This window comes from Chinchilla lanigera, unplaced genomic scaffold (assembly GCF_000276665.1).
Source record: "Chinchilla lanigera isolate Chin_1 unplaced genomic scaffold, ChiLan1.0 scaffold00110, whole genome shotgun sequence".
NCBI classification, from domain to species: Eukaryota; Metazoa; Chordata; class Mammalia; order Rodentia; family Chinchillidae; genus Chinchilla; species Chinchilla lanigera.
The window spans coordinates 5,771,671-5,789,657 of NW_004955511.1; the positions used below are offsets into that span (position 1 = coordinate 5,771,671).

General features: G+C 56.3%; 2 protein-coding genes across 6 annotated transcripts; one reads left to right on the forward strand and one right to left on the reverse strand.

The window, feature by feature from the left end:
• Window positions 1-703: 703 nt before the first annotated feature.
• Window positions 704-1,554, forward strand: Fth1 (ferritin, heavy polypeptide 1; the record flags this gene model as incomplete). Its single annotated transcript, XM_013506430.1, is given in 3 exon segments — window positions 704-850; window positions 1,077-1,202; window positions 1,281-1,554. Coding segments are annotated over 3 exon segments (435 nt in total), but the record flags the coding sequence as incomplete, so codon positions are not given.
• Window positions 1,355-12,130, reverse strand: Best1 (bestrophin 1). 5 transcript variants are annotated; one of them, XR_001231698.1, is made up of 11 exons: window positions 8,686-9,520; window positions 8,042-8,136; window positions 7,680-7,913; window positions 7,138-7,292; window positions 6,765-6,842; window positions 6,398-6,550; window positions 5,314-5,394; window positions 4,919-5,070; window positions 2,884-3,465; window positions 1,865-2,018; window positions 1,355-1,658 (listed from the first exon to the last, which is right to left on the reverse strand). XR_001231698.1 is itself a non-coding variant. In XM_005408133.2 (11 exons), exons 2-11 carry the CDS (start codon window positions 8,835-8,837, stop codon window positions 2,000-2,002), a joined length of 1,701 nt encoding a protein of 566 aa, XP_005408190.1. In that variant the 5' UTR covers window positions 8,838-8,870; window positions 12,000-12,130; the 3' UTR covers window positions 1,660-1,999. The 5 variants fall into 5 exon arrangements, 4 of the variants coding, with proteins under 4 accessions (XP_005408190.1, XP_005408191.1, XP_013361879.1 ...); XM_005408133.2 differs by lacking the exon at window positions 1,355-1,658 and adding an exon at window positions 12,000-12,130 and having other exon boundaries at window positions 1,660-2,018; window positions 8,686-8,870; XM_005408134.1 differs by lacking the exon at window positions 1,355-1,658 and adding an exon at window positions 9,580-9,661 and having other exon boundaries at window positions 1,660-2,018; window positions 8,686-8,870.
• Window positions 12,131-17,987: the final 5,857 nt, after the last annotated feature.

The following is a 17,987-nucleotide window of genomic DNA, read 5'->3' on the forward strand; positions in this document are numbered from 1 at the left end:
CCGCGCCCGATCGAGCGGGCGCACCCGGGGCGCAGCGGCGGGGGCGGCCGCGGATCTCAGCCTCAAACTCCCCTGCCGGGGTGAACTTTGCGGGTGCAGCTGGAGAGCTCGTGAGCCTGTTTTAAAAACAGTAACCGCGGGGCAAGTACTCCGCGCCCTCTCTGGCCAGGCACAGGCGGGTTGCCTCTCTGGCCGGAGCAGTTTCCCTACAAACACTGCGGGAGATGATGCCCGTGCTAATCTAAAGCGTCATGAAGTAATCAACTCTCAGTGACCAGGTTTCAGTTTCCTGGGGTTTTTTCTTGAGATAGGGTCTCACGATGTAGCCCAGGCGGCTTTGAACTCAGTGATCCTCCAGCTTCAGCCTTCTGAGTGATGGGTTACAGGCTTATGCCACCAGTTTACTAATTTAAAGATCAGAGTCCCAGCCGGGCGTGGTGGCGCACGCCTGTAATCCCAGCACTCCTGAGGCTGAGGCAGGAGGATTGTTGCGAGTTCAAGACCAGCTTGGGCTACAAAGTGAGCTGAAGGCCAGCTTGAACTGCATAGGGAGACTCTGTCTCAGAAAGACAAAAAAAAAAATCAGTGTTCCTTCCTGGAACACACCTGGCCACTCTTGCCCAGCTGTGAGAAGGGTAAGCTGGACAGGCAGGCAAAGCCCTCCCAGCAGCACTCCCTGGAAAGTGGTCCTGTTTACTTTCAGTCTTACTACTTTGACCGCGATGATGTGGCTTTGAAGAACTTCGCCAAATACTTTCTTCACCAATCTCACGAGGAGAGGGAGCATGCGGAGAAACTGATGAAGCTGCAGAACCAGCGCGGTGGCCGGATCTTTCTTCAGGATATCAAGGTGAGTGGGGAGGGAGGGTCTGAGGAGCCATGGTGGCCCTTCTGTGTGCAGTGATGGCTCCGTGCTTGTGGGAGCTCCCATCCAGGCTAACACGGGCCGCAGCCCTGGGCACAGCCAGTAAGGCGGGAACTGTTGGAAGGGACACGGGCATTAGACGGCAGTTCTTGCAGACTTGGGCTGGCGTGGCAGAGGTTGCAGAGGGGTTGATCTAGCGACTCTTGCTCAGAAACCAGAGCGTGATGACTGGGAGAACGGGCTGAACGCGATGGAGTGTGCCTTGCACTTGGAGAAGAGCGTGAATCAGTCACTCCTGGAGCTGCACAAGCTGGCCACTGATAAGAATGACCCCCACGTGAGTACAGGGACCTGGGTGGCGGCCGAGGGAGTCTGTCCATGGGGTGGAGGAAGCTGACTTTCTTCCCCCTCCTAGCTGTGTGACTTCATCGAGACTCACTACCTGGACGAGCAGGTGAAGGCTATCAAAGAGCTGGGTGACTATGTGACCAACCTGCGCAAGATGGGAGCCCCCGAGTCCGGCATGGCAGAGTACCTCTTTGACAAGCATACCCTGGGGGACAGTGACAAGAGCTAACATCACTAAGGCAGCACATGCATGCTGGGGTTACCTTTACCTTTTCTATGAATTGTATCAGAACACCTACTCAAGTTCTTTAATTCCTTCAAATAAAGAAATTTGGTACCCAGCTGTTGTCTTCTGGTTGGGATGTGGCAGAAATCTTCCTCAGTCGTCTTTCAAATTCCTAAACGGACTAGCTGAGTAGTGGTCACACTAATCAAAGTAGAACACCTAAAAGAATAAATGCTTGTGTTTATTAAATTCTCAGCTTGGGAAACATGGAGGTGTGGGTGTGTTTAGTCCAGCCAGACGGAGGCACTCACTTCTGCAGTAGGTGACCACAACTACATGTTTCCCCTGTGTGGTTCATTCTGGCTTACAGGATGTGGACTCAAAAGGCAGCTAAGAGCTGAAGGAGTCCTGAGCTCCTTTCTCACCTGCTAAGCTAACCGTTCAGGCTGTCACAGGAACGAACTCTGGTGTGGACAGCTGTGTAGCTACGACTGGACCAGTGTCCCGGCGGTGTACGCGCAGGCGAGGACCAGGCTGGTGACACGTCTTCCTGAGATGGGTCAGGAGCGGGTGCTGTCCCTGCATGGGGTGTGAGAGGGGTTGCTGCTTGAGGAAGGGGAAGGCAGTTCCTGCAAGATGCAAGGTTTGTGCTAGGTGGCCAAAGTTCAGACTTAACCACAGCTGCTTGGGAAAAAGTTCCTGCCTTGCCCGTGAACCGTGGTAGTGTGTGTCACTGAAAGCTCTAAGCTCTGCATCACTGCCCTAGAAGCCAAGTGAAACTGCTTTTGAATATAGAAGTGGGAAGTCACGCTTTTCCTCCGTGTGTTGTGACTGGGAGGGAAAGGGGGTTGTGAATTGGGCAAAATTCCAGGAAATCTAAAGGGAAGTAGTTTGTGAGGACTCCACCGAAGAACAGAGTGGCCCAGTTTTGGTGAGGCCTGAGCAGAAGACACCCTAAGACCTGCCCCCTTCCTGCCAGTTCCTACTCGTGCTGTTCCTCTCATGGGTGCTTGGGTGGCACCTCTGAGGGCTTGGGCAGCTGCTGCTTTGCCAGCTTCCAGCTTACTGGGCTGAGTCACATCTTGACTACAGCTCCAGCCCAGGGACTGCCGGCGGCTCCACGTCCACTGCCCCTGCCCCATTGCCCCTGGCCTGCCAGCCCAGGAGTGTTGGGCCCTGACCAGCCCTGCAACCGCATTTCCCTCCACTGGCCTTGGCCGGGCAGGCTTTCCTGACCATGCCAAGCTTTTGGTGACACAGCACCCCTCAATGTCCCCAGGGTGTCCTGGTGGGGGGACTGGTGTGTTCCCTCAGCCGTGCGTATACGGGTCCTCTACTCAGGCAACAGGGGAATCATACGAAGTTGTGGTAGGAAGGCAGGCTCTGCACGGTGGAGCCTGAGGGCACAGGGCAAGGCCCTGAGAGACCCTGGCTGGGGACAGACCTGTTTTCCAAGGTCCAGTAGGGGTCCGACAGCTCCCTGGGTGTAGAGTACAGGCTGCTAGGTGACTGCTCCGTATGTGGCTCTGGGAGGTAACCTCTGGGGGCCTCCGGCGGATCCATCAGGTCTGTGCTCCTCTTTGCAGGATGGGCCTCCGGGGGCCCCAAGGCACTGTCACTGGTTGGGAGCAGCTCATAAATGTTGGGCGCAGACCCTGCTGGCTTCAGGCTCTGGTCTTTGGCATCTGTGCTCGAGGTGTGAGGTGTATGGGGTTCGAACAGTTCGGGGAAGACGGTGGGGGAGCGGCTGAGGGGCGTCTGCGGGGCGCTGTGGTAGCCAGGCGTCTCGTACAGGGGGGCCACCTTGAAGGCATCCGTGGACCGGAGCTTGCCATCTTCCTGGGCCCCTTGGTGTTGCGGGGTGCCCCTGACCCAGCTGTAGGGGCGGAAAGGCTTCTTCTTGGTGTGAGGCAGCCTCCGCGAAGAGTACTCGCAGATCTGCTGCCCAAGGAAGCGGTCGATGACCTCCTGGTGGGTCTCACTCTCCTCCTGGATCGGCTGGAACTCCATGTCTTCCAGCGGCAGGCTGCAAAGGGCAGAGGGATGAGGGATGGAAGTCTGGCTTTGTGCGCTGTCCAGGCCCAGGGCCGCGGTGCTCAGGCTTGCCTCCCTCCAGCGGGCCTTGCTGTCCAGCCACCCCATGCCCACAGCCCTCCCCGGGCATCACAGGGCTCTTGTTCTTCATGCCTTCCTCCCGTTACAACTGTTTGCTCCAGGTCCAGGAGCCGCTGGTCCTGAGTGTATGGCATTCGCCCAGGGCCCAGAGGGACTCTGGGCAAGGCTTGGGGCTTGGGGGCCGCCCAAGGGCAGCATCCTCCAAGGGAGGACCGTGGCTGCCCCTGGCCAGGCCCACATCCGTCCCCTGGCCTAGAGAGGCCACCTGCCCGCCCACAACAGGCAACCTCTGCCCCTGGGATCTCTCTTCAAGCACCTGGGTCTTTGGACCTTGTACCCAAAGCCTAGCTCTTGGGCCTGAGCCCCCTTGCGACCTAGGTGTTCCCTGGAGGCAAGGTCTGTGCGTGATCACCCGGTGACCACCTTCCCAGAGCTGGGGCTCAGGCCCCATGAGGCTCCACGCACCCTCCAGAATGTCCCTCACCCAAACCAGCCGCCGACCTTCACTAGGCCACTTTCCCAGCCTGTCTTCGTGCCAGTTATGGCCTCAAGCTAATCCCAACTAAAGAGCAAAGAGACCTTGCACTCAGGGACGCTGAGGCTGGAGGATCACAAGTTCGAGTTTATCCCGGCAATTTAGCAACTTAGACTCCGGCTCAAAATTTAAAAAAAAAAAGGGGGGTTGCTGAGGATGTACAGTAGTTCAGTGCAGGACCCTACGCTCAATACCAGTCACACACACACACACACACACACACACAGCAGAGAGCAGCAAGCACCAAAAACTGCACAACAGGACGTTCAGTACAGCTGCCTGGGACGAAGGAGACAGCTCCAGGCAGGAGCACCTGTCTGCTGTGTGGCCTTCACTCTGAGGACAAAGTCCCCCCGACACTGAGCACTCTCTTCTCTCCACCCAGACTACTTGGTCAGAAGAGATCCAGCTATAGGTAGGAAGCAGGTCCTGACACCCCTGAGCCACTGCCACCGGCTGCTCACCAGTGCTCCCCTTCTGGGCCTCAGTTTCCGACCGGCAGGGAGAGCTTAGGCAGGAGGGACTTGGGCACACTCCAGCCTCCCGTGTCCCTGCCCAGCACAGCAGAGTGAGGGGCCGGGGCACAGAGGTGACAGTGGACACAGCTGCCACTGTCGGCCTCTGTCGGCTCTGTGACTCTGGACTGGGCTACCTGGCTCCCCTCTCTGAGCTGTGCGGAATAGTCTGAAAAGGGGAGGTAAACAAGGCTTCTGCGGGCCTCAGAGCAATGTGTACAAAGAGCAAAGCTCGGGGCCTGGCCCGCGAGGGCGCCAGTGAGCACAGGAAGTGCTGTTCCCGAGGCAGCAGCCCTGCCAGCCTCACAGCCCACCTGATGTTAAAGGTGGAGCCCAGGAAGGAGGTGCGGCGGGACTGTGAGGCTGCGACTGTGTAGGGCGGCTGGGGCTCCATCTCGTTCCAGTACATGTCCCGCTCCAGCGGGGGCAGGTTCTGGTGCATCTCATCCACGGACAGCAGGGACACCTGGTCATCGGGGGCAGAGGGTGCAGGAGCGTGACTTCACCTGGTCGCTTGGTGAAGTCACTTCCCTCTCTCTGGGCCTCAATTTCCTGCCTGTGAAATGGAGATGGGTGCCTGCCTGCAGCCTCAGACATGGAGGGGAGAGTCCTGGCGGCGAACGACCGGCTGCCAGGGGCAGGAGGGCCAGGTCACTCCGCGGGTCCCCGTGGGTCCCCGTGGGAAGGCCCACGTGCAGCCTCCCCGTACCTGCAGGTTCCTATCCAGGATCCAGTTGATCTCGAAGTCATCATCATCCTCTCCGAAGGGGTTGATGAGCTGCTCTGCCACCTTGGGGACAGGAGCGGCTCTGCAGGCCTTCGGGTGGAGCTCCTGGAGCCCTTCCCTCCCGAAGGGGACCCCGCCATTCCCACACCAGGACCCCCTGCTGTCTGACGGCTGTCTTCACCGCTGCAGTGCAGGGTTGTGGCCACACACGCTCTGCCCTTCTGGGCCCCGAACCCGTGTGTGACCCAGAGCACCTCCGCTGTCGCTGGGGGAGCTGCTCATGTCGCATACCTCACCAGGAGGCACAGTTTATTCATTCACTGTGCTGAATGCGAGGGTGGTCCTGGTGGGCAGTGCCCTGACAGTCGCACTGAGGCACTGAGCTGCCCCGGGGCCCAAGGGACAGCTTGCAAGCCACGGGGACACCCTGGAGAATTCCAAGGGTGCACCAGTGGGGTCTAGGTGGAGCTTTAGAAAGCAGAGTTAACTGAGAGCAGACAGAGGGGGAGCAGCTGTGTGTGCGCATGTGAGAGATCCTCACCACCACTGCCAGAAAGAAATTAAACTGAGAAAAGGGAGAGTGGGTCAGAGATGGAAGGAAGGCAAGAGAAAGGCAGAGAAAACACACCCGAGGCCCCACTAGGGCCCTAGGTCCTGGGTGAGCAAGAAACAACCCACGGGTGGGGGCGCAGGGGGTCCAGAGCTGGTTTTTTTTTTTGCACCAGGAATTGAACTCAGGACCTTGCGCTTGCCAGGCAGGCTCATGTGCCGCTGAGCTATATCCCTGGCCCCTTGAGCTGCTTCTAAAGGGGTCAGGGTTGCGAAGTCCGGGCTTTTGCGTCACTAAGCAGAGTTGACCCAGAGCAAGCTGGCCAGGCCCTGCCCCTCTGGCTCTCGCCAGGCACCGCACGTCCTGAGGCCACTGGAGCCCTCCGTCTCTTGTGTCGTGGTCAGACACAAGCCTCGGCAGATCCCTCTGTGTGAAACCCCAGGTCACACCGGCCAGGGCTGTGACAGGCCCAGCGCCCACCATCCAGTGGAGGTGAGGCATCACAGAGAGGCTCACCTTCAGCCAGCCCATGTAGAAGAAGAACTGCAGGAACGTCAAGATGGGCACAACCAGGTCCATCTCGTGGCCCCGATAGGCCTTCTCCGGGATCAGAAACTGCCGGCCCAGCAGGCAGGCCAGGAAGAAGCTGTACACCGCCACGGTCACCACCTGGGAGGGGGAGGGGAGGGCCCGCTGGATCGGAGCAGCCCCAGGCTGGGCCGCAGGCCCTCTGCCGCCGGCACCCCTCCTGCTGCAGGACACGCACACCGCCTCCGTGGGCCTCATCCGGGGAGTCTTCGAAGTCCAGACCCAGGGTGAGTCTGCTTCCTGGGTCTTCCTGGCCTCACTTCCCCGAATGACACCTCAGCAGGCAGGTCCCCACCTGTGTGTACACCAGCGGGATACTGATCCAGTCGTAGGCATACAGGACTCCACATTGAGTGCGTAGGATGCTCATCTCCTGCGGAGGGGACGGGATCTGACCACTGACCCGCCAGGTCCCCCAGCTCCTCCCAGGCGCCAGGGGCTGGCTTTGGCCCACCCCTGCTGTGTGGTCACCCGCAGCTCTCTAAACCTCTCTGTGCCTTGGGCTCCTCAGCCAGAGGAAAGGAGCTAGGACCGACGGGCTCGCTCAGAGAAGGGCCTCCTCGCGGCGGGCAGAGCCCTGCGACTCCCCCAGCCCCAGACCCCGCACAGGCCTGGGCAGACCTTCGGGGCGCGGCCTCCCCGGCCCCTCTCGCGGTGGGAGGGCTTACGTTCAGCAGGCTCTGCAGCAGCACCGGGTCGCGGATCCGGCCTTCGTGCAAGGCCTGCATGGCCAGGTTGCCAAACCATACCCAGGGCACCCAAAACATGTTATGGGGGAGGCTCAGCTGCTCCAGCTTCTTGTACTCCCCGGGAGTCATAAAGCCTGCGGAGGGCGGGAAGGTGCGAGTGGGAGGGCTCGAGCACTGACTCCGCCCCGCCCAGCTCTGCTTGCACACAGCCCTCCAGCGTAGGGCCCTGGCCCCGCCCACCAAGTCCCGCCCCCAGCATCGGGCCCCGCCCACCGGCCGGTGTTAGGACTGAAAGCCTCGCCCCACTGTGCCCTCCCCAACCCAAGCCACGCCCGCCGGCGACACCGAATACTGAAACCCCGCCCACCCGCCCGTTTTAGCCCCGCCCACCCATTGTGAGTACTGGAGGCTCCACCTACTCCATCCGGCCCCGCCCCTCCGGCCCCGCCCCCTATTGAGAGCCGGGCTGGAGGCTTTCCGCCTACCCTCGCGCCCCGCCCCCAGGCTTTGGCCCCGCCTACCGGCTTGCACCAGGTGCTGCAGGCTGGGGAAGCGCTTGTAGACCGCGGTGCTGACGCTGCGCAGGATGATGACGTGACCCAGTATGGCGTAGCGCATGAGCGTGCGCCGCAGCATCCGGCCGTGCTCGTCTCTGCCCTCCACGTAGGCCGACACCTGGCTCATGAGGCGGTCGGGCCACGGCACGTTCTCGTACTGGTTCCACCAGCGCGTGAGGACCAGCGTCACGTAGAAGCCTGGAGAGGCGGGGCGCGGGCGCGGGCGGCTGTGGCGAGCCCGGTGCCCGGCGCGGCGGGCCGAGGGGCGCGCGTGCCCGAAGACCCGACCCCCACCCGCGGGCCCCCGAGGCCGGAGGGGCGCTCACCCAGCACGAAGGACACGGGGATGAGCTCGATGTAGCTGTCGCAGTACAAGCTCAGCTTCTCAAACACCGCCTGCTGCGTCTCGCTGAGGGCCCGCCTGGGGACGGCACGGAGATGGGGCGGGCGGCGCGGGCCGACCCGGCAGGACCCTGCTGCGTGTCATCCGGCACGCCGCCGCCGGGACTGCGGGTGACACGGTGCCAGGGCGGGCTCGGTGGCACGGTGACAAAGGTACCGGTGTCGGGGCGGGGAGCGAGGAAGCTGCCCTGCGTGATTTTGCTGTGCACCCCAAGCTGCTCTAAAAACAACAAAACCCTCCAATTGAAAAGAAAAAAGTATGAAAGATCGGGGCTGGGGATTTAGCTCAGCGGCACAGCACCTGCCTGGCAAGCGCAAGGTCATGAGTTCGATTCCCGGTACCGGAAGAAAAACAAAAACAAAACAAAACAAAAAAAAGATTGTAACATTTTATTGTTGAGGTAAACATTTACATAGCCCTCTGGGCCTAAGAGTATGTGGGATTCCTGCAACTGGTGGCCGGGCTGGACCAGCTCAGCCAGGGGTCCCGGGCCTTCCTGCAGCTGCTGTGGTACCGGGGATGGATCCCACAGGGTATGGGGAGCCCCCGCCCTGTCTGACCCCCTACCTGTAAATGTATCGGATCGTGTAGTAGCACAGCAGGAAGATGAGGAACTCCCCGTAGAGCAGCTTGTAGATGCTGCCTCGCCAGCAGAGCAGCAGGCGGCAGAAGGTGCCCAGGCGCACGTTGGCCACCTGGTTGGTGTAGGTGATGGTCATGGCTGCGCCGGGTGGCAGCAGGTGGCTTGCGTCCTGGTGGAAGGGTACAAAGAGAGAGGTGGGGGCCTCACCCATGACCTTAGCCAGGCCCCATCCCTGCTCAGGACCTCAGCTCTCTGCTGGAGGGTGCTGGGAGGAGGCTGAGAGGGTCTGTGAGGCCCACCCAACTGACTGCCTGGGAGGCTGGGGACCCAAGCGAGTGAGCCTGGAGGCCCGGCCGGCGTCAGCAGGGAGGACGCAGGTGTGTGCTCAGGGCCTCGCTCCCTGGAGGGAGTAGGTAGGGGCCCTGGTCAGGTCTGCCTGCCACGGGATCCCCCTCCCTGCACAGAGCCTGGTGACCAAACGGTGGTCCAGGGACTTGCCGCCTGGGCCGAGGGGCCTGGGGTAACTGCCTAGCTCCCTCTCTTTGGGTCACTTCCTCACAGAGCATGTCCCCAACTGTCCTACTGGGAGGAGTGCCACTGCCACCAGCAGGGTCTTCCACACAGCACCGTTCCTTCTTGAGCTGATATGGTATGGGACATCCTCCTGCTTCTTGTTCCTGTGTTTCCATAGCAGGCGCACAATAAAAATGCACTGAAGCAATGATTGCGGACCCCCACTTTTTTGAGGTAGCCACAGACTGGGGGTGTCACTGCACCTGGTGACACCAAGCTCCTTCCCATCTCAAGGCCTCTACACAAACACCCAGGGCCACGTCCCTGCCTGTGAGTGGCCTGCGCGTGCCCTTCTGGTCACTTACCCTGAAGGCTGTCAGAGCCCAGCCCTGTCTCCACTAGTGCCCTCACGAGGGCTGCAGCTGGCCAGGCAGTCCCACGAGGTCTGGCTCCGGGCTGGTGGGCGCTCAGAGACCCGTGGCCAGTGCCCCTGTCCACCCTTGGAGGCTGGCCCTGCCCACATCTGTGAGTGCTGCGTGGTCACTTGACCGCATAAGCCAGGGCCACCACAAAGGAGACCTTGTCTGGCCGGCTGTAATCTGCTGAGGCATAACCAGCCCGGCACAGCCGGGGCCCCTCTAATTCCTTCCGGGGCTGGAGTCTGGGGCAACATCCCCCTGTGTTGCGGTCCTAAAACCCGGGTGTCCTGGGTCCTAAGGTCTCGTGGGAAGAGTTAGGGACATGGGGGCCTCTGCCGGCCTGGGGGCTGCGGCTGGGCTGCCGAGTGCGCTGGGGAAGGCGCGCTGGGCCTTGGGCAGAAATCCTGGCTCCCTGTCTTGGCCCTGTGGCGCCCAGGGTGGGGACCCCGCATCGCTGTCTGAGAAGGAGGCTGTTGCCCTGAAATTTCATCTTCTCCTTCGATGACAAGATCCAGCTGCCTTGGGAGGAGTTCTGATTGGCTGCTGGTGATGTCATGGCCCATGCTGGCTGTGACTGGCCCCTAGGACCCCTAAGTGGATGCAGGGGAGCTCTGGCAGGAGAAGGGGCAGGGGGATCTTGGGTGGAGCCCAGCTGTGGCTCCCTGCTTCGGCCCAGCAGCCAGTGTGAGGGAGGGGTTGCATACCCACATCCGGGCAGCCTGGAGAACCCACCACGTCCCAGCACACTCAGCCTCCCGTGCTGGGAGAGGAGCAGCGCTCCGAGCCACACTGGCCCTTGCTGGGGTGTTTCCTGACACGTGCTGCCCGGGGCTTCGGGAGTCTGGTTTGTGTCTCGGGGACATTGTATGGGATTGTGACATGGGTGTCCTTGGGCACCCACACACCTTGACCTGGAGCATGACCCTGTGCCTGCATTCCCACAGGCCCGCTGTCCCCACCTCCTTTCCCCTCTGTCCCTGTGTAACAGTGCTGAGCCAGAAGATCTTGGACGGATCCCTTTGCCTTGTAGCACTCTGCCAGCGGAAAACAGGACAGCCACACGGCAGCAACTCCCCCGCCACGTGGGTGCCTTCTCACAGCGGCTGGCGGCTGTCTCCGCCCAGATCCAGAGGGCTTCCCGGAAGAGGGGCCATGAGCCTCCATTTCCTTCTCTGTGAAACGGGGCAGTAACGTCTGCCTCGGCAGTAGGGTTGAGGAGGACAGAGGGGGAATACTCGTCCCGTCCCACACCTGTGTCCCGGGTTTTCCTGGGCAGCATTGGCAAGCCCAGCCCCTGTGCCCAGCACGTGGGCACGGCTCGGTGGGCTTGGGTGTCGTGTTTTCCAGGTGTGGATAACTCACTGTGGGGCCTACTTCCCTCTTCACACGTGGGAGGGGTGTCCCACTTCCCAGGCGCTAACAAAGGTGCTTTAAGTCACAGGTAGACAGTGCCTGGCCCGGCCCCTGCACAGCGATGCCCACTCCAACCTTGGTGGAAGCTGGTTCCTGCTTCCCGAGGAGGCCACTGGGGGGCGCCTATGACCCATGGCTCTTGCCAAGGAAGCCTGGGCAGGTGTGGGCACTGAGGTGGTGCGGGCAGCTCCCTCCCGCCCCCTGCCCACGTCAGCACTGAGGGACCCTGCTAGGAGCTGGAGACACAGTCCTAGCTGCTCCAGGCTCCCTGCCCCCACAGATGCCCAGGACCTCCTGTGGACACCTGTGTGCATGTATGTGCAGACACACGTCCTGATCTCTGTGAGTCTCAGCCATGAACACGTCCCCAGCCAGCCGGGCACAGCCGGGGCACACAGGGAAGCTACCACAGTACCGGCTGCCCAGCCATGGGTGCAGAAAGGGCCCAGGGCAGAGCCTTGAAGAACGGCCCCTACCCAGTTTCTGTTGCACAAAGTGACCATTCAATAAGAGCTCTCTAATGCCAGAATGGAGCTTATTCTGACTCCTCCTGCAAGAAGTTCCGGCCACATGAAAATCAGACCCTTCAGCAGCTCTGACACACAGTGACACACTCTGACCTAAGCCGTGGGCCAAGTGCGCAGTGGTCAAGGAGACTTTTACAGAGAAGGGAGCATTTGAGTTGGGTCTTGGATCATGAGTAGGAGTCCACTGAGCTGAGGAGAAGGAATGAAAGGGCACTGGCTATAGGGGAATGGCCCTGGGCACGTGACAGAGGCGTTACTGAAGGACACTTCGGGATACAAGTGAGGACACTCCAGGCCTGCCTCGGCCCAGGCCACACCACTCTCGATGACGTGGGATGGAACCTCAGTCCGGCATTGGCTCCTGGGCCCTTCCCCTCCTCACCTCGGCTTCTGCTGTGGAGGTGACTTTCAGGGATGGGGCTTTACCTGTCAGGGAGGGGCTGTGCCGGGGTTGAGCGCAGGGAAGAGCCTTGGACCACTGCAGCCAGTCGCTCAAGCCCCTGGGTGCTGGAGAGCCATGGGGGGCAGGTGGAATGAGCAGGCCCACATGTGGCCCCTCACCTAGGGTCACCATGGCAACAGGAGCATCACAGAGGGCCTCCCTCTGGAGCAGGGAAGGGACCAGTGGGGCTGGGGCAGGGCCTGTGCTGGGCCAGCTGCCTGCCTGCCTTCAGCCTCTCCTAGGCCTGTCACAGGACCAACGGGCCCATACCGAGAGAACCGGAGGGGCTCAGTGTGGCCAGACAGGCGGGCAGGGATCTGCAGCACAGGCCCACAGGAGGACAGGTGACCCCAGCTCTGCCTGCCCTGAAGCAGTCCTGATCCCCGGAATGCTGAGGACTCAGCATCCAGCCACCAGAGAAGGACAGCAGGGAGCACGGCAGGAGGAGAGGTGGGGACACACTGGAGTCCAGCTTGGCCGAGCCCCATCCCGCCAGCAAGGATGACCGTGTAGACTGGAATAGGCCAGAGCTGTGCGCCTGTCCCCCATGAACTCCGCCCCACCGGGGCCAGGAGGTGAGGCGCTCACCCCCTCCCCACCCCCATGCTCAGGGTTGGCTACAGGACAGCGGGCGCCGCAGAGGAGCAGGACCCCTTGGCCTGGTCATTCGCTGGCTGCCCATCCAAACCGAGGCTTCTCACTGCAGTGTCAGGCAAGGAGCGAGAGGGGTGCCCCAGGCACGGAGGGCGCTCTCGGACCCTCAGGACTGTGACCTGTGTGGCCTAGAGGTCTGATCTCCCGTGGCATGTGGACGTCCGGTTGTCTGTGGGTCTGTAGGAGCAACTGCTCTTTCCTTTTTGAATGGGCTTGGCGCCATTGCTGGAAATCAGTTGGGGGTGGATGCCCGGATCTACTCCTGGATGCACTTCCGTCTCACTGGGCTCCGTATCCGTTCGTAGCCAGTACCGCACTGTTTTTATGATGTAGCTATCCAAAAACTTGGAAATTCAGAAGTAGGAGTTTTCCAACTTCGTTCTCTTTTTTTCAAGATTGTTTTGGCTATTGAGGGTCCTTTGAAATTCCATATGAATTTCAGAATCACCTTGCCCATTTCTGAAAACAATGAAAGGTGGTTGGAATTTTGACAGGAATCACGGAATCTGTGGCTTCCTCTGCCATTTTCACAATGGTAACCTCACGGGGGGGGGGGATCTGTCAATTTATTTAGATATTCTTTAATTTCATTAGGCAACATTTTGTAGTTTTAATATGTGAGCCTTGCACCTCCTTGGTTTAAAACGTTCCTAAATATTTTTTCTTTTTCTGTTATTGTAAACTGTCTTATTTTCTTATTGCTGAGACAACATACCCAACACCCAAAGTGAAAGGGGGAAAGGTTTATTTTAGCTCACAGTTATACAGGTTTCAGTTTACAGTCACTGGCTCCAAGGTAGGGCGGCTCGGCAGAGAGGGAGGGGTTAGAGAGGAGAAACAGTCCGTGGCAGGGCAGGCAGGAGGCAGCAAGCAGCACAGAATCAAGCAGCAGCAGCAGGCCTGCCTTCTTGTTGTCTCTTTATGTCCTTCCACACTATCCAACCTTTGGCTGGTGCCACCCACACCCAACGTGGGTTTTTCTATTATCCACACCCAGAACTATGCCATACCAATGAGTGAACTAATTTAGTAATCAACCCAGCATCACACACTTAATCCCCGAATCACACACCCTAGTTCCAGCCATCTCCAAAAACCCCCACCTACGACCACATGAAGGTTTAAGGGGACATCTAGATACAAGCCATACACACACACACACAACTGTTTTCTTAATTTCATTTTCAGGTTGTCTGGTGTATAGAAATACAACTGATTTTTGTAAATCTACCTTGTAGTCTGAAACTGCTGAATTCGTTCACCAGCTGTCCAGCTTTCACATGCACAGGGTTAAGTTTTCTGTGTACAGGACCATGCCATCTGAATACGGTTTTACTTCTTCCTGGCCACCCTGGGTGCTTCTCTCTCTTTTTCTTGCATGATTGTCCTTGCTAAAGTTTCCAATCAATGCAGAAGAGACAGTGCCAGCCATCTTTACCCAGTTCATGATCTGAGGAGGAAACTGTTTAATTTTTCACCGCTAGGTGGGATTAGCTGAGGGTTTTCACAGATGCCCTTGGAGGGCTTGAGGTTTCTTCCCATTCTTTTTTGTCTTTTTGAGACAGGGTCCTGCTATGCAGTCAGGCTGACCTTGAGCTCACTTTGTAGCCCAGGCTGACCTCGAACTCACAACGATCCTCCTGCCTCAGCCTCCCGAGTGCTGGGATTACAGGCGTGCGCCCCCACACATGGCGGTTTCTTCCCATTCTTAGCTTGGTTTGTTTACTTGTTTGTTTGAAAAAGGGTCTCACCATGGAGTTCAGGTTGGCCTTGAACTCACTATGGAGCCCTGGTTGGCCTTGAACTGATAGCAGTCCTGCTTCAGTCTCCCAAGTTCCGAGATTACAGTCCCTTCTCAGTTTTATAAGTGTGTGTGTGTTTATCATGAGAATGTGTTTTGTGAAATACTTTGCATCAGTTGAGATGATCACGTGGTGGTTTCATTTTCAAAATATCGTGTAATTACATTGATGGATTTTCAGAGGTTGAAATGAGCAGCTTGCGTTACCAGGTAAATCCCATGATAGATAATCCTTTTACTATGCTGCCAGGTTGGATGTGCTGCTATCTTGTTGAGGGTATCTGCATCTATATTCATAAGGGAGGCTGGTTTGTCAGTTTCTTTCTTTGTGATATCTTTAGTTTCAGGGTAATACTAACGCCATACAATGAATTAGGAAGTATGCTGTCCTGCATTTTTTGGGAAGAGTTTAAGAACAACTAGTGTTTATTCTTTTTAAATCCTTTGGGTGTGGTGATGCTCTCCTGTGCCCCCAGCACTGGGCAGGCTGAGGTAGGAGGATCACTGTGAATTCAAGGCCCACCTGGCCTGCAAAGTTAGTTGAAGGCCCTGCCTCAAAAAAGACCAAAAAAAAAAAAAAGTTTGAGAGAATTCTCCAGTGGAGTAATCTGGTCCTAGTCTATTCTTTGTTGGAAATTTTGATTACTGACTCAGTCTTGTGTGTGGGTCTGCTCAGGGTTAGTGTTTCTCTTGAGTCGGTTTTGGTAGAGTGCATGTGTCTAGAAATTTTCCCGTCTCATCTAGTCATCTACATTATTATTTAATTTGTTCTTTTTTTTTTTTTTTTTTTTTTTTTTTTTTGTCTTTTTGAGACAGGGTCTCGCTCTGCAGTTCAGGCTGGCTGTGAGATCACTTTGTAGCCCTGGCTGGTGTCAAACTCTCAACGATCCCCCTGCCTCAGCCTCCAGAGTGCTGGGGGATTACAGGCGTGCACCACCACGCCTGAATCTCATAAGTTTTGCTGCACTACATTTTCCTTTTAATTCATCTCATCTAATTTCCCTTGCAATTTCTTCTTTGGCCCATGGGGTCTTTAAATTGCTTGAACTTGAGACCTTCCTGCCTCAGCTTCCCAAAGTGGTAGAGTTTCATTATCATCGTTGGCTATAAACTTACGTTGTTCAGTTTGCACATATTTGTGATTTTTTCAGTTTTTCAGCTATTAATTTCTAATTTTATTCCTCTTGTGGTCAAAGCGGATACGGCCTATGCCTTCAGCCTTTTCCGGAAGTGAAGGTGTTTTGTGTCCTGACGCTTGGCGTGTGCTTGCATTCTGCACACAGGGAGCAGCTGCGTCCTGCTGTTGCCAAGGAAGTCAGTTTGAGCTTGTTCTGTCTCAAAAAGACAAAAAAAAAAAAAAGAAAACATTTTTTGCCCTAAAGTCCATTTCTCCTGATGTGAGTATAGACAGCCCATCCCTTTCTCTTGGTTGCTGTGGAATATCTTCTCCATCCCTTCTCTTTTTTTTTTTTTTTGTCTTTTTGAGACAGGGTCTTGCTATGCAGTTCAGGCTGGCCTTGAGCTCATTTTGTAGCCCTGGTCTTGAACTCACACAGATCCTCCTGCCTCAGCCTCCTGAGTGCTGGGATTACAGGCGTGTGCCACCACCCCCGGCTATTCCTCCGTCCCTTCTCTTTCAACCTGTTTGAATCATTTTGTCTAGAGAGAGGCTCTCATAGAAGCATATGTTTGGATTGTTGTTGCTTTTTTAAAATCGATTTAATAGGAAACAGAGACAAAAAAAAAAAAACAAAAAAAAACAAAATGAAGCCAGGCGCGGTGGCACATGCCTGTAATCCCAGCACTCGGGAGGCTGAGGCAGGAGGATCATTGCAAGTTTGAGGGCAGCCTGGGCTACACAGTGTGTTCATGGTAAGCCTGAACTGCCTAGTGAGACCCTGTCTCAAAAAGACAAAAAAAAAAAACCAAAAAACAAAACAAACCCAAAACCTGAATGTGAGGTTTTAGTGTAGAAAAAACAACCATCACCTGCTGCCTGGCTGCTGGGGTGACGGCTCGCGTGCCAACAGAGAGCACCCCATGTGCCCGCTGCAGCATACATGACGTAGGTTTGCCACCACTGTTTTAAGAGGTCCAATTTTTCTGAGTTCTTTATTTGCTAATGAGCCCTCTCTCTGAGGGGCAGTTGGAAGTTTTTTCCCCATTCTGTAACTCGTCTCTTCACTCTGTTGGTTGTTTGCTGTGCAGAAGCTTCCTAGCTTGACATGATCACGTATTAATTCTCAGAACTATTTCCTGTATACCTGATACTGTTCCTACATACTGACTGCCTGACTTAGGAGTTTTACCTATTTTATCTTCCATCAGGTTATTTCTGTTTTAACATTTAGCACACTTGGTGCTGAAGTGAGCACTGTTTTAACGTTTAATCCTTTGGTCCTCTTTTATTTTCATTTAGTACATGGAGGCGGATGAGTCTAGGTGCAGTCTTCTGTGGCTTTGCCAGCACCATTTATTACAGAGGCTGTCGTCCCTCCAGTGTACGTTTTTGGCGCCTTTGTCAAAGATCCAATAGTTGAAAGTGCCTGGGGTTGTTTCTGTGTCCTCTGTTCTGGTCCATGGAGCCTCACATCTGTTTTTCTGCCAGTACCATGCAGTTTTTATCACTGTAGCTTTGTAATATAACTTCAAGTCCAGGATTGTGTTGTCTCCTGCTTTGCTATTGTTATCCCGAATAGCTTTTGCTATTCCAGGTCCCCTTGTGGTTCCATGTAAATATCAGCCAGGGGTATAGCTCAGCGGCACAAGTGCCTGCCTGGTAAGCCTAAGGTCCTGAGTTTGATTCCAGGTACCAAAAAAAAAAAAAAAACCAAAACTGACCCATGTAAATTTCAGGGTTATTTTCTCAGTTCTGTGAAGAGGGCTCATTCTCTTGGTTGAGATTGTATTCAATCTGTGTTACCAGTTTTGGAGGAATGGCCACTGGACTCTGTTTGTTCTTCCTGTCTGGGGACAGGGATAGCTTTCCATTTCCTGGTGCCCCCTCAGTCTCCTTTTTCAGAGTACCGTGGAATTCATCATAAAGACCCTCCACTTCCTTAGTTAGGTTAACCGATAAGTACTGTGGTTCAGTAGTACCATGGTGCTCAAACTGAATTCGTTCTATAATTTGGGAAAAATGCCCATGTTTGTGTTTTTGCAGGGAAGATGGCTGTGGTCGTGGTTGTCACCCGATGTAGAGTTTGCAAACACAACCAAAGTTTGCTCAGTGCTTCTGTCTGTGAACCAGATTGTTTGCAAACGAAAGCACTGGTAACATACTATAGAAACAATCCCTGGAAGTGTAGCCTTAACAGAAGCATTTCTGAACCAGGGCACCACTGTATTTTTTTCTCTTGGTGCTATGTTTTTTGGTTTGTTTGGTTTGGTTTGGGCTTGGGTTTTTCAAGGCAGGGTCTCACTGTGTAGTGCAGGCTGGCCTTGAATTTGCAGCAGTCCTCCTGCCTCAGCCTGTCTAGTACTGGGATGACAGGTGTGCACCACCAAACCCAGGTCT